Here is a 15,651-nt window from a genome sequence, read left to right as displayed (position 1 = left end):
CCCCGGTCTCAGTCGCCTACTGTGGAAAGAAGCACACCTTAAAATCCTGGGCTGATTCGTAACATCATCCAGGTGCATGCCTACTTAACCAGGTCCTCTAATTGCTCTGAATTCCTCCTTCAAACTGAGCCATGCCACAGCTCCCCTTTTGATGGACTTCAGTACTGCACACACCCAATATTCATCCACAAAATTGATTGACAAACACGTTTCACATTTTAAATTTTATTTTCTCATTTTACGTGTCACTCATTCATTTCATTTGGAAGTTTAAAGTCCCTTCTTGTCCGCGACCTTTTCCTGAAAAGATGGGCCGCCTTTCTGTTGGTCTTGCTCTTCCATCGATTCAGAGGAATTTTCATGTGATCTAAAAGGAACCTAAACCCCTATACAGAATAACAGTGCATTCATTGAAAACAACTAAAATTGAAATACTGATTTCTGTTCACTATTTATGAACTGAAATATCTGCCACGCTCTTTCCCAAACAGTCAACCGCAAAGAGAGTCATGTACAATATATACATTTCCCTATATACTGTACATGTTGGCACCTGGATATGAGCAATTTCTGGTGTTTAAACTATCGACACATGTACAATTCTGAGCTACAGAGCTGTGCTAGATATATCTAGACAGGTGTGTTCTAGAATAACAGATCATACTCAACTCCATCTGTATAACATTTTTTGTATATATTATTATGTTTTACACATTATTTCTTATGTATGCACACTATGTACAAGGTAATGTATGCACGGGTGCATTTGAGCACACTTAATGCTTAACACCTACTCTTTGTGCTCATTTTTTAAAGTGTCATGATTTTGCAGCACCAGTAGGTACATGATAGTTCAAAAACAAAAACAGACAGTAGAGATTTGGGTGGAAGTGGGGTAGCAGTGCTGTTGACTAGATAGAAAAGAGATTTGGGGAGGGATGGGGTAGTGATGTTGATTATAGGAAAGACATTTGGGGAGGGATGGGGTAGTGCTGTTGACTAGATAGAAAGGAGATTTGGGGAGGGATGGGGTAGTGATGTTGATTATAGAAAAGAGATTTGGGGAGGGGTGGGGTAGTGCTGTTGATTATAGAAAAGAGATTTGGGGAGGGGTGGGGTAGTGCTGTTGATTATAGAAAAGATATTTGGGGAGGGATGGGGTAGTGCTGTTTATAGGAAAGAGATTTGGGGATGGATGGGGTAGTGATGTTGACTAGATAGAAAAGAGCTTTGGGGAGGGATGGGGTACTGCTGTTGACTAGATAGAAAAGATATTTGGGGAGGGATGGGGTACTGCTGTTTATAGGAAAGAGATTTGGGGATGGATGGGGTAGTGATGTTGATTATAGGAAAGACATTTGGGGAGGGGTGGGGTAGTGTTGACTAGATAGAAAAGAGCTTTGGAGAGGGATGGGGTAGTGCTGTTTATAGGAAAGAGATTTGGGGATGGATGGGGTAGTGATGTTGATTATAGGAAAGACATTTGGGGAGGGGTGGGGTAGTGTTGACTAGATAGAAAAGAGCTTTGGGGAGGGATGGGGTAGTGCTGTTGATTATAGGAAGGAGATTTGGGGATGATGGGGTAATGCTGTTGACTAGATGGAAAAGAGATTTGGGGAGGGATGAGGTACTGCTGTTGGTTCAGTAGTATTGATGCTGGTTACAGTCAGAAGAGAGATTTGGTTGAATGAGGTATACAAGTAATGCTGGAATAACATTCAGACAGCACAACAGTTTGGATGTGGGTGAGGTACTAATACTGATTTTGGAGGTGGGAGAGGGGGAGTACTTTAATTTCGTAAATCCATTGGCTTAAGAATCATTTTGGTTCAAATGCAGCCTTTGGTTATGAATGAGAATGAGAACAAATTGATGTTAACCTTTTGCCTTATGGAGGTCTTTTGGGTGTAATTAAAAGGGAACCTGCATCATTTCAGTCCAGAGGTTTGTTTTGGGACATAGAAGCCTTTCAGAGATCTGCAACTCAGTTGCATCTGTGTGGATTATCCCACCAAGCAACAAACTAAACTGTTCAATCAGTCTCAGTCTTCATTAAATATTATTCCCGTCAAAAAATATGTAACTAATAAATATTACCTTGCATAAATATATGGCCTTTTGTCCAAAAATCTAAAGTGCTTTACATTACGAGGCTTCAGAAGTCCCTCATCCTCCTCCAAGTTTCAGAACAGTAGCAGAGGAGCCAAACTCCCTCTGAGAAGCATGTTCAGTCATTGCAGGGTGCAAGAGAACAGAATCGTCACACATCATACCAGGTGTGAGCCCCAGTCCCCAATATTAAACGTGCCCTCTGACCACGTTTCCCAGAATGCATTTTGCAGCCAGGCCTCATCATGAGTCAGATGTGGACACTGTGATGTGGTGAAAGGGGGGTCTTGAAGAGCATTTTTCTCGGCATGCAGTGATGTGCCGAACTGTTGGTCAAACTGTTTGTTGCTAACGAAACGTGAACTGCAAGCAAACCCCCATTTCTGCTCTGGAACCCTGGGAAACGTGTTAAACGGGGCTCCTCTAGCCAGCCTTGAAGCCTGAATCTCACATCCTGTGTCTGGCATTTTAAGGACAACTCAACCAAAACCATAATTTGGTATGTTCTGCTTTTAACCCAAACCATCTTCCTACTGTATCTGCAAAAGTCCATTTGAAGTGGTGATGTCACTGGGATATAGCTTCTTCCACCTTGTCATTTAAGTGCATAGAAGTGTGCGGGTGAGTCCTCTCCAATAGTGACAAATCCATAGTTATTTTAAGTACTTCTAAAGAAATCAATAATGGTTTGGTCTCTTGTGTTAATTTAATCTACGAACTGCAGCTAAATGTTCAGAATCCATTCTGTCCAGCAGGAGAAAGAGGAGGCCTTATACCCAGGTGACATAATTGTTGGGCGGTGCTTTGTCCATTTTCTTTAACATATGCTAAAACATAATATGTGACATATTAGAAATAAGAGGGATACATTATTCTGAACTTGGAAAACATATTAAATGACAATATGTTCATGGAAAAAAAGAGAGAACAGACAGCCCCCCTCCCCCTTTCATTTCTAAGAGCATTTCAGTATGGAGACACTAGTGATATATGAAAAAGATTCAGGCAACATATATACAAACAAATGTGCATGTATTCATCATACATACAGTATACGCATACTCCATGTCCTGTATAAAGTACATTTCTTATATTTTGCAGTGAACACATCATAAATGTACTGATTTTGTACTGAGCCGGCAGTCTAAGAGTGTGTATGTGTATTGTACACATTTCCAAATACTGGCAAACACACACATGCATCCACACTCTTCTATGCATGTTTACAGTGTAAGAAACTGCTGTGTTACTGCATGTTGACTGGTTACCTTAAGGTTTTCTTTTAAAAATCAGCATACATAAATAGCAATGACTAATTGTGGAATGTTAGTAGACAACACAAGAGGTTATAAGTCACTGAAGATGACCACTCCTACAGTGTCTCTAGGTCCAATGAGTATCGTCGTAGCAACACCACCCAGACAGCGTGCGTAATGCCCGTGAGGTTCAGACATCGTTTGAAACGGACTCCCAGCGTTCTGCCCTCCCCTCAGCACTGCTGGAAGCACTCTTCTTCCTAATGCATTTTTTTCACAATACATTTCCTTTTTTTCTTTGGAAACAGGACAATTTGTCATTTTAAAAGTAACTTTAAAAGAAGTTCTTCCTGATTGTGGTGAACACCATTTCATACAAACAGTGCCTACAAGTATCAAGTGCCTAGATCTAAGTTGCATTCAAACAGCCCAGACTATAGAAGTTTCCTCCACTCTGCTTGGTCTTTTGATTGGTTAGTGTCTCCCCCGAATGCTGGAGCTTCAGGCCTCAGAGGCATATAGTTTACCCACAAGTCTGTGCAGACGGATGGATGTTCAATTTAAAGGCAAAACAGAATGTTCTCTGCTCTGATGGTGGTTGTGCTCCAACGTGCAGCTCAAGACGTGACCTACACCCATTGAGAGGAAAGGCATATCCATTTCCAAATGGCATCAAGACTGTTTCCCCATTGCACTCTAACTAGGCAGTTCTGTTTATGTCGGCAGACAGACACTCTGTTCCCTTCCCCTGCTTGAAAAACTCTCTTCAGGACAGATGTTAGAGTGAGGGCACTTGAGAAGAATTCAGGGAGGAACGTGATTGGAGGACAGAGATACTCTCCCATCATTGGCTGTCCCAGGACCAACAAGCCAGAGCTCCAGCTTGTCATGATTCCTTCCCCTTGTACAGTAGCCACCACAAGTCTTAACAACAAATACTTTACTGCCAGACAGCGATGTATCATTGAATTAACTGGTTTAAGTGAGTCAGTCCAGTAATAAGGACTGTGGGATAAGTCTCCACAGAGCCGGTCCGGCAGTAAGGACTGATGGGATAGGTCTTCACAGAGTCCGTCCGGCAGTAAAGACTGATGGGATAGGTCTCCACAGAGTCCATCCAGCAGTAAGGACCATGGGATAGATCTCCACAGAGCCAGTCTGGCAGTAAGGACTGATGGGATAGGTCTCCACAGAGCCAGGAAGGACCGATGGGATAGGTCTCCACAGAGTCCGTCCGGCAGTAAGGACTGATGGGATAGGTCTCCACAGAGTCCGTAAGGACAGTGGGATAGGTCTCCACAGAGCCGGTCCGGCAGTAAGGACTGATGGGATAGGTCTCCACAAAGCCGGTCTGGCAATAAGGACTATTGGGATAGGTCTCAACAGAGCCAGTCCGGCGGTAAGGACTGATGGGATAGGTCTCCACAGAGTCCGTCCAGCAGTAAGGACTGATGGGATAGGTCTCCACAGAGTCTGTCCAGCAGTAAGGACTGATGGGATAGGTCTCCACAGAGTCCATCCAGCAGTAAGGACTGATGGGATAGGTCTCCACAGAGCCGGTCCGGCAGTAAGGACTGATGGGATAGGTGTCCACAGAGCTGGTCCGGCTGTAAGGACTGATGAGTCTCTACTGAGTTGTTTGCCTGATGCAGCTGGAGTTGACACTGAAGCATGTTCATCTTTTCCACTGTGGATTAATCAATATCTGCATTACCTTAATCCACCAGCTGAGGCCACTGCTGCCTAGGGGGACAGATATCTGTTGCCTTCTGAAGGCTGCTGTTTGGATGACAGTGTGCAGTGGGAGTGGCTGTGTTGCACAACCTGACAGTGGCAGCCCCTGGCTGGAGTGATTGGCAGTCAGGTCTGGTTGGAATGCTTGGAGGGAGGGGCCTCAGATGGCCGGGGGAGAGGGAGAGGGACAGAGAGAGAAGGGAAAAGCAGAGGAGAGAAAGAGTGAAGGGGGGAAAGAAGGAGGGGCAAACTAGAAAAGAAAAGCATTGTGGGAGATTTTGAATGAGGAAGACTTCTTTTTCTTCTTCTTTTATGTGAATAGGACACAGTGACAGATATCCTATCCCCCACCAGATCTGAAGAGAAAGAGAGAGGAGAGACAGAGAGCTTAGCCCAGACAGGAAATGACAGAACTGAGGCTAATACAGGAGGATGCAAAATCAGGCTAGCTGATGGGAAAGAAAATATCAAAAACTAGCACAAAAAAAAACAATAAGTACATACTCATCACTCAAAAAAGCTTCAAAGCACGATGTATTATACCAAAAATGTCACCATATAATCCATATCAGACAACTGACACTTTTCTGTCATCGTTTGTGTGCATAGTTACTGAGTTTCATTCAAATTCCAAAAACGTACAGAATATTTACAGCTCTAACCTTCTACACCACAAAGCTATTTTATGCTGCAGGCCCAAATTCAACACTTTAACAGAAGCACTTTTCTTGTGATCTATCACAGGTCATGCCAAAACAGTTCATACAGTATGTGAGGTGAAATGTACTCATTCACTGTTTAAAGAATCTTTCATATGAAAAGAAATTTCATACCATAATCAATACCGGCAATTAACTTTAAAACAAAACACTTGACTAACAGAAGTAAGGATAGATATTAATATATGACAATCATTGGTATTGCCATGTTTTACGTTTGTACAACAAAAAGCTTCAGTCCAACAAATTGCAGTCCACTGTTAGCATACAATTCCATAGGAGAAAAGCCATTTCCTGTTCTTACACTGCTGGGTTCTGCGAGCTGTTGTGAAAAGTGAGCCCTAATCGCACATCAAATACAAAGCTAATATGCCTTTGAGCCCCTGCCCTGCTGGGACCGTCTGAGATATGGGGCAGCAGATCTGACCGGTGCATGGTGATGATGTCATGGGCCAGCAGATCTAACAGGAGCATGGTGATGATGTCATGGGGCAGCAGATCTGACAGGTGGGGCAGGTTTAGGCGTGGGGTTAGAGATGAGGTAAGTGGTGCGGCAGGTTCAGGAGTGGGGCAGGTTTAGGGGTGGGGTTAGGGATGAGGTAAGGGGTGGGGCATGTTTAGGGCTAGGGTTAGGGATAAGGTAAGGGGTGGGGCAGGTTTAGGGGTGGGGTTAGGGATGAGGTAAGGGGTGGGGAAGGTTTAGGGATGGAGTTAGGGATGAGGTAAGGGGTGGGGAAGGTTTAGGGTTGGGGTTAGGATAAGGTAAGGGGTGGGGCAGTTTTAGGGGTGGGGTTAGGGCTGCAGGCAGACACTTCACATCCATGGCTGTTGTGCAGAGTCGTACCTTCCTCTTCGAATGTTCCTTTATCCCAGGATAAACAGCAATAGCGTGGAGAGAGAGAATGAGAAAGAGTCAGGGTTAGAGACAGGAATCACAGGGCAGGTGGTGTCAGGAATGGGCACTGGGCAGGTGTAGCCAGGGACAGTGACAGGGGTCTAATTCAAGCACACCCGACAGGCCAGGGATACTTCCCTTTTTGGAACTTTTATTTATTTCAGTTTTATTGTATGTTATGCTGAGCATGAGTAGCTGTGTCTGTTATCAGGCCTTATACGATACTTTGAGTCAGATTTCACATCGATTTTTCTATCAAATAATTTATTAGAGTGTAAAACAACACTACCAACAATAACTAAAGTTGTGCTTGTAGAACATTCCTTAATTTTAGCATTGTTACGACAGGGGCTGGGGCTAACACAGAGAATCCTTCACCAGTTCATTGCTGAGACATGCAATCACAGGGCTGAAATGTGATTGGTTGGTCAGATTAGTTCTAAGGGAAGTAAAAGTTGTTGTGTGCACTTGTTCACATGTGGCCACTCACCAAGTGCATTCCAGAATACTTCCACCCCCCCCCCCCGATAAGTGCAAGGGTGCAAGGGCCGATCCGTTTCAGGATTTTGTGCCAACTTCTGTTCTTAATTATTTAATTAGCTCAATCAAATCTTTATCTGACATTTGTATAAGCACCAGCTACAGCCACAGGCTGAAAGTGTATCCTAAAGTCTATACTGTGTTCAAGTACAGCAGTGAACCAGCATAGATTATAGAGCTGTCTGGAAACTATACTAAAGTAACAGGATGGGACACAAAAACCAGCACACAGACTGGCCCTCTAAGGTCAATTAAGGCCCCTCCCCTCAATTAGTGTCTCACACTTATGGGGGGATGAAGCATCATGAAACCAAATGTAGGAGGGGATACATTAAGCTATTAGTGACACATGGATTTGTGTGACAAACCAATCATTGTGTTTTTCTGCGTAGAGCACGTTTAATGGATTCAAACAGGTCAGTGATTGACAACTTAGCGTAGCTCCTCCTATTACTGGATTCATGAAGCCTCATTTTCTCATCATTGGCACACAGATGGGCTGAGCGCTAATCTGAGATCAGGGCTGGCTGAGGTGAGCACGGAACCACCCAGAATCACCCGGAACCACCTGGAACCACCCAGAATCACCCGGAACCACCCGGAACCACCTGGAACCACCCAGAATCACCCGGAACCACCTGGGACCACCCAGAACCATACCATAAACTTCTGTCCACCTAACACTCTATTTCTCCTTTGGACATAAAGGAGCTTTACTCCCTGTTCAGAATAGACCAATCAGAGGACAAGAGTGCACTCAGCTGGTGCCAGAAGAGGTCTTTCTGTATATTGAACCATTCATGTAGCATGGTCATCTACTTCACTCAGCAAAGTAGATGCACATCCTATGCTGTGAAGCCTTGAATGGTTCATGGAGGCACATTGCCCATGCTAAATGGACAGTGGCTTAGTTGGAGCACACTGCCCATGCTAAACGGGCAGTGGCCTGGTTGGAGCACATTGCCCATGTTAAACGGCTTTTCACTGTGTGTGTGCAGCATGTGTGTGACTGTGTGGGTGTAGCATGCTTGTGACTGTGTGTGTGTGCAGCATGTGTGTGACTGTGTGGGTGTGTGTGTGTGCAGCATGTGTGTGACTGTGTGGGTGTAGCATGTTTGTGACTGTGTGGGTGTGCAGCATGTGTGTGACTGTGTGGGTGTAGCATGTTTGTGACTGTGTGGGTGTGTGTGTATGACTGTGTGTGTGTGCAGCATGTTTGTGACTGTGGGTGTACAGCATGTTTGTGACTGTGTGTGTGTGCAGCATGTGTGTGACTGTGTGTGTGTAGCATGATTGTGACTGTGTGGGTGTGCAGCATGTGTGTGATTGTGTGTGTGTGCAGCATGTGTGTGACTGTGTGTGTGTGCAGCATGTGTGTGACTGTGTGGGTGTAGCATGTTTGTGACTGTGTGGGTGTGTGTGTGTGCAGCATGTTTGTGACTGTGTGGGTGTGTGTGTGTGACTGTGTGTGTGTACAGCATGTTTGTGACTGTGTGTGTGTGCAGTATGTTTGTGACTGTGTGTGTGTCCAGCATGTGTGTGACTGTGTGGATGTAGCATGTTTGTGACTGTGTGGGTGTGTGTGTGTGTGAGACTGTGTGGGTGTAGCATGTTTGTGACTGTGTGGGTGTGCAGCATGTGTGTGACTGTGTGGGTGTAGCATGTTTGTGACTGTGTGGGTGTGTGTGTGACTGTGTGTGTGCAGCATGTTTGTGACTGTGTGGGTGTGTGTGTGTGTGAGACTGTGTGGGTGTAGCATGTGTGTGACTGTGTGTGTGTGTGTGAGACTGTGTGTGTGCAGCATGTTTGTGACTGTGTGGGTGTGTGTGTGTGTGTGAGACTGTGTGGGTGTAGCATGTGTGTGACTGTGTGGGTGTGTGTGTGACTGTGTGTGTGTGCAGCATGTTTGTGACTGTGTGGGTGTGCAGCATGTTTGTGACTGTGTGTGTGTGTGTGCAGCATGTGTGTGACTGTGTGTGTGCGCAGCATGTGTGTGACTGTGTGTGTAGCATGTTTGTGACTGTGGGTGTAGCATGTTTGTGACTGTGTGTGTAGTATGTTTGTGACTGTGTGGGTGTGTGCATGTTTGTGACTGTGTGGGTGTGTGTGTGTGACTGTGTGTGTGTACAGCATGTTTGTGACTGTGTGTGTGCAGTATGTTTGTGACTGTGTGTGTGTCCAGCATGTGTGTGACTGTGTGGATGTAGCATGTTTGTGACTGTGTGGGTGTGTGTGTGTGTGAGACTGTGTGGGTGTAGCATGTTTGTGACTGTGTGGGTGTGCAGCATGTGTGTGACTGTGTGGGTGTAGCATGTTTGTGACTGTGTGGGTGTGTGTGTGACTGTGTGTGTGCAGCATGTTTGTGACTGTGTGGGTGTGTGTGTGTGTGAGACTGTGTGGGTGTAGCATGTGTGTGACTGTGTGTGTGTGTGTGAGACTGTGTGTGTGCAGCATGTTTGTGACTGTGTGGGTGTGTGTGTGTGTGTGAGACTGTGTGGGTGTAGCATGTGTGTGACTGTGTGGGTGTGTGTGTGACTGTGTGTGTGTGCAGCATGTTTGTGACTGTGTGGGTGTGCAGCATGTTTGTGACTGTGTGTGTGTGTGTGCAGCATGTGTGTGACTGTGTGTGTGTGCAGCATGTGTGTGACTGTGTGTGTAGCATGTTTGTGACTGTGGGTGTAGCATGTTTGTGACTGTGTGTGTAGTATGTTTGTGACTGTGTGGGTATGCATCATGTTTGTGACTGTGTGTGTGTGCAGCATGTTTGTGACTGTGTGTGTGTGACTGTGTGGGTGTGTGTGTGACTGTGTGTGTGTGCAGCATGTTTGTGACTGTGTGGGTGTGCAGCATGTTTGTGACTGTGTGTGTGTGTGTGCAGCATGTGTGTGACTGTGTGTGTGTGCAGCATGTGTGTGACTGTGTGTGTAGCATGTTTGTGACTGTGGGTGTAGCATGTTTGTGACTGTGTGTGTAGTATGTTTGTGACTGTGTGCATGTTTGTGACTGTGTGTGTGTGTGTGTGTGTGCAGCATGTTTGTGACAGTGTGTGACCGTGTGTGTGTGTAGCTTGTTTGTGATTATATGTGTGTAGCATGTTTGTGACTGTGTGTGTATGCAGCATGTTTGTGACAGTGTGTGTGTGTGTGTAGCATGTTTGTGACTGTGTGTGTGTGTGTGTGCAGCATGTTTGTGACTGTGTGTGTGTGACTGTGTGAGCGTGCAGCATGTTTGTGACTGTGTGGGTGTGTGTGTGACTGTGTGTGTGTAGCATGTTTGTGACTGTGTGTGTGTGTGTGTGACTGCGTGGGTGTGCAGCATGTTTGTGACTGTGTGGGTGTGTGTGTGACTGTGTGTGTGTGTAGCATGTTTGTGACTGTGTGTGTGTGCAGCATGTTTGTGACTGTGTGGGTGTGTGTGTGACTGTGTGTGTGCAGCATGTTTGCAACTGTGTGGGTGTGTAGCATGTTTGTGATTGTGTGTGTGCAGCATGTTTGTGACTGTGTGTGTGTGTAGCATGTTTGTGACTGTGTGTGTGTGCAGCATGTTTGTGACTGTGTGTGTGTGCAGCATGTTTGTGACTGTGTGGGTGTGCAACATGTTTGTGACTGTGTGTGTGTGCAGCATGTGTGTGACTGTGTGTGTAGCATGTTTGTGACTGTGTGTGTGTGCAGCATGTGTGTGACTGTGTGTGTAGCATGTTTGTTACTGTGTGTGTAGCATGTTTGTGACAGTGTGTGACCGTGTGTGTGTGCAGCATGTTTTTGATTATATGTGTGTAGCATGTTTGTGACTGTGTGTGTATGCAGCATGTTTGTGACAGTGTGTGTGTGTGACTGTGTGGGTGTGCAGCATGTTTGTGACAGTGTGTGTGTGTGACTGTGTGGGTGTGCAGCATGTTTGTGACAGTGTGTGTGTGTGACTGTGTGGGTGTGTGTGTGACTGTGTGTGTGCAGCATGTTTGTGACAGTGTGTGTGTGTGACTGTGTGGGTGTGCAGCATGTTTGTGACAGTGTGTGTGTGCAGCATGTGTGTGACTGTGTGTGTAGCATGTTTGTGACTGTGTGTGTGTGTGACTGTGTGGGTGTGCAGCATGTTTGTGACAGTGTGTGTGTGTGCAGAATGTGTGTAGCATGTGTGTGACTGTGTGTGTAGCATGTTTGTGACTGTGTGTGTCTGCAGCATGTTTGTGACTGTGTGTGTGAAGCATGTTTGTGACTGTGTGTGTGTGTGTGTAGCATGTTTGTGACAGTGTGTGTGTGTGTGTGTAGCATGTTTGTGACTGTGTGGGTATGCATCATGTTTGTGACTGTGTGTGTGTGCAGCATGTTTGTGACTGTGTGTGTGTGACTGTGTGGGCGTGCAGAATGTTTGTGACTGTGTGGGTGTGTGTGTGACTGTGTGTGTGCAGCATGTTTGTGACTGTGTGTGTGTGTGTGACTGTGTGGGTGTGCAGAATGTTTGTGACTGTGGGTGTGTGTGTGTGACTGTGTGTGTGTGTAGCATGTTTGTGACTGTGTGTGTGTGCAGCATGTTTGTGATTGTGTGGGTGTGTGTGTGACTGTGTGTGTGTAGCATGTTTGTGACTGTGTGTGTGTGTGTGTGTGTGTGTGTACAGCATGTTTATGACTGTGTGTGTGTGTGTGTGTGACTGTGTGGGTGTGCAACATGTTTGTGACTGTGTATGTGTGTGTGACGGTGTGTGTGTGTGTGTACAGCATGTTTATGACTCTGTGTGTGTGTGTGTGTGTGTGATGGTGTGTGTGTGTGTGTGACTGTGTGGATGTGCAACATGTTTGTGACTGTGTGGCTTTTCATCATGGGAAAGTTGTTCTGGAGAGCCCATCTGATGCAGACTTGATTAACATCCCTGCCTTGCGTAGGTCACACCCACCATCCCTGTCCCACCACTCAGCCCCTATCACCGCCTTGTGCTCTGCCCCCGTGCTCATGCTGGCATGCACAATCAGCCAATAAACATCCAAGGCATACATGCAGGGCGGGGCTTAACAGAGAGGGCACTGTGGGGTCCCTGGCAGGCTCAGTCTGGAGTGTGTGTGTGATTGTCTCTATATGTGTGTCTGTAAGCATGACTGAGCGTGCAAGCATGTGTGTGTGTATGTGTTTGATTGTGTGCATGTGTGTGTGTGTATGTGTTTGATTGTGTGCATGTGTGTGTGTGTGTATGTGTTTGTTTGTGTGTGTTTGTGTGTGTGTGTATGTGTTTGTTTGTGTGTGTGAGTATGTGTTTGATTGTGTGTGTGTGTGTGTGTGTGTGTGTATGTGTTTGATTGCGTGTGTGTGTGTGTAACTGAGATGTAATGGGAAGGACAGTGTGCCCAATTCCATAGTGGAGTTTCCATATCTACGTTGTTCCACTCAATCACATTCTGAGGTGCTTTTTTTGTAGTATCTGAAAATTATTTAAGATTTTAATTTAAAAAAAAACACTTATGAAACGAAACGTGTCTTCATGCCAACTCAGCGTATGGAAACTCCCAAAGGGCACAGTGTGATGTGAGCTCAGAAGAAGGCGTTTGTGTTAGTTGGAGGAAGATGGACGTTTTGGCCTTTTAATTAGTCCCCATGCAGGCTTAAGCCCTGATATCACAACGCAAGGAAGAGCTAAGCTGATCTTAATTATATATGTTAAAAGTTTGTGTATCGTAAATATCAGCATTGTTTTTTTCTATACACTATGATTTATACTTCCCTCACAATTTTAGGTTTGAAGACATTTTATGTGAAAAAACCCCAGATGTGGTGGTGTGGTAATAGCTGTTTGGCCTTTCGAGAAACTTTGCCGCTGGTCTGACGGGGATATCACAGTGACAGGATGGACGAACAGGCTGCTGGCCGTCTGCGGTTGCGGTAAACCACCAGCAGAGGGCGGTGTGGAGACAGCGGCCCTGCTCTGGAGGAACGCGCTGGCGTGTGCTGTGCTAGCCCCGCCCACCCCGGCATTCCGTATGCCAAGCAAGTGAGAGAGAGAGTCTGGGGCGCCATGGAGAAGCAGACAGGTACACAAAGACATGCCAGATCTCTTACTTAAATCCCCATCCTGTCCCCCCTAGGACTATAGCTGCCAGCAGAATAGCGCCTGCAATGGACCCTATAATGATATTGGTGCCACTGGGACCTGCGTAAAGGAAGGGGGGGAGGCAGGGGAATGGGGGGGGACGGGACGGAGACAACACCACCAGACGCACATCAGAGGACAAAAGAAACACTGTACATCTCATCAAACAACCACCGGTCCCCCCACAACCGAGAGAGAGAGAGATAGAGATAGAGAAAGAGAGAGAGAGAGAGGGAGGTAGACATAGAGAGAGAGATAGGGAGAGAGAGAGATACAGAGAGACAGACAGGGACAGAGAGAGAGTGAGAGAGAAAGAGTAGGAAAGATAGGAGGTGGGGGGGAGAGCGAGGGAGGGTAAAAATACATAACAGTGAAAAGAAAAGGAGTGTCTTCCATTACTTCAGCCCGCCTTCCCCCCTCTCTCTCTGTCCAGCGCCCTCTTGCGTGGGGCGGGGGCCATCGGTGTGGGGGTAAAATTAAGGACACGGTTACTTCAGGATGGAAAAGAAGACAAGCAAAGTGAGCACTCCAGCAGACCTGTGTGTAACCAGCCTCTGACAGGAAGCAGCTGTGCTGTGATCAGACCTGGGTCAAACCCCTTACACAAACCCTTTACACAAACCCTTTACACAAACCCCTTACACAAACCCTTTACACAAACCCCTTACACACACCCTTTACACAAACCCCTTACACAAACCCTTTACACAAACCCCTTACACACACCCCTTACACAAACCCTTTAGACAAACCCCTTACACAAACCCTTTACACAAACCCCTTACACAAACCCTTTACACAAACCCCTTACACAAACCCTTTACACAAACCCTTTACACACACCCTTACACAAACCCTTTAGACAAACCCCTTACACAAACCCTTTACACAAACCACTTACACACACCCCTTACACAAACCCTTTACACACACCCATTACACAAACCCTTTACGCAAACCCCTTACACAAACCCTTTAGACAAACCCCTTACACAAACCCTTTACACAAACCCCTTACACAAACCCTTTACACAAACCCTTTACACAAACCCCTTACACAAACCCTTTACACAAACCCTTTACACAAACCCCTTACACAAACCCTTTACACAAACCCCTTACACAAACTCTTTAACTGGCCCAAAATTCAGGAAAAGGTACCTAATGCTATATGTACGTTTCGCTCTGTGCGTTTTTCTGAAAATTCTCAGTATCTGCAGGACAGTTGATGTGATAAATGTAATTTCAAGTAGGTGCATGTCTGCATATTTCAGTGTTTCTTTGTATATGTGTGATTGTGTATTTCATTTTCTAAATAGTGCTGTAAAAGTACAATTAATGACCCAAGCCTTTAAATGGCTACACTGCACGTAAGTCCCAGCTCTGGTTGGAGACTGGCATCCCAGTGTTGGATGGAGACTGGCATCCCAATGTTGGTTAGAGACTGGCATCCCAGTGTTGGTTGGAGACTGGCATCCCAGTGTTGGTTGGAGACTGGCATCCTGGTGTTGGTTGGAGACTGGCATCCCAGTGTTGGTTGGAGACTGGCATCCTGGTGTTGGTTGGAGACTGGCATCCTGGTGTTGGTTGGAGACTGGCATCCCAGTGTTGGTTGGAGACTGGCATCCTGGTGTTGGTTGGAGACTGGCATCCCAGTGTTGGTTGGAGACTGGCATCCTGGTGTTGGTTGGAGACTGGCATCCCAGTGTTGGTTGGAGACTGGCATCCTGGTGTTGGTTGGAGACTGGCGTCCCAGTGTTGGTTGGAGACTGGCATCCTGGTGTTGGTTGGAGACTGGCATCCCAGTGTTGGTTGGAGACTGGCATCCTGGTGTTGGTTGGAGACTGGCATCCCAGTGTTGGTTGGAGACTGTTTCTCACTGCTGTGTACACCTCATTCTAATTTAGGCTGTTGCTATTTAAACTACCACATAGGTTTTCACAGTCGCAAGACAGCATTTTGAATTGCATGATGAATATGATAAAAGACTAGAACTAGAACTGCATTTATTAAAACACTTGAGCAGAGTTGTGGGTGGTAGAGGGTCCAGACATTTTGTAGAGGTGGTCTTAATCACATGTGAGATGTGGCCTACTAGTGTACCCCGATGTGGATCTATTCACAGTAGCTCAGGAACACTCACAAGAGTCCAGTTTACCAGGCCAGTTTATGTGGCCTGTTCAGTTTCTCATGTGTGCATGCCTTGCCTCTCACCCAAATGGTTCTATTGTTGAATAATTTTGGTTGTCAAAAACTTTTCACATAAGTAATAATTAATAATTATAATAATTATTTTTTTATGTGCTGGCTGTTCATTACACG

General features: G+C 45.9%; 1 protein-coding gene across 4 annotated transcripts in view; it reads right to left on the bottom strand.

The window, feature by feature from the left end:
* Positions 1-3,122: 3,122 nt before the first annotated feature.
* LOC118216808 (disintegrin and metalloproteinase domain-containing protein 11-like) overlaps positions 3,123-15,651 on the bottom strand; it is a 71,554-nt gene continuing 59,025 nt past the window's right edge. The window contains exons 25-27 of one of the 4 annotated variants that reach the window (XM_035398319.1): positions 13,729-13,820; positions 6,663-6,680; positions 3,123-5,455 (exon numbers count right to left, since the gene is read on the bottom strand). In XM_035398319.1, the coding sequence (XP_035254210.1) occupies positions 5,081-5,455; positions 6,663-6,680; positions 13,729-13,820 (485 nt within the window). In that variant the 3' untranslated portion in view covers positions 3,123-5,080. Of the gene's footprint in view, positions 5,456-6,662; positions 6,681-13,294; positions 13,821-15,651 lie in introns of those variants that run through there. The other 3 variants (XM_035398320.1, XR_004763075.1, XM_035398321.1) reach the window with 3 other exon arrangements.

This window comes from Anguilla anguilla, chromosome 17 (assembly GCF_013347855.1).
Source record: "Anguilla anguilla isolate fAngAng1 chromosome 17, fAngAng1.pri, whole genome shotgun sequence".
Taxonomy (NCBI): Eukaryota; Metazoa; Chordata; class Actinopteri; order Anguilliformes; family Anguillidae; genus Anguilla; species Anguilla anguilla.
This window is presented reverse-complemented; position numbering and strand designations above follow the sequence as displayed.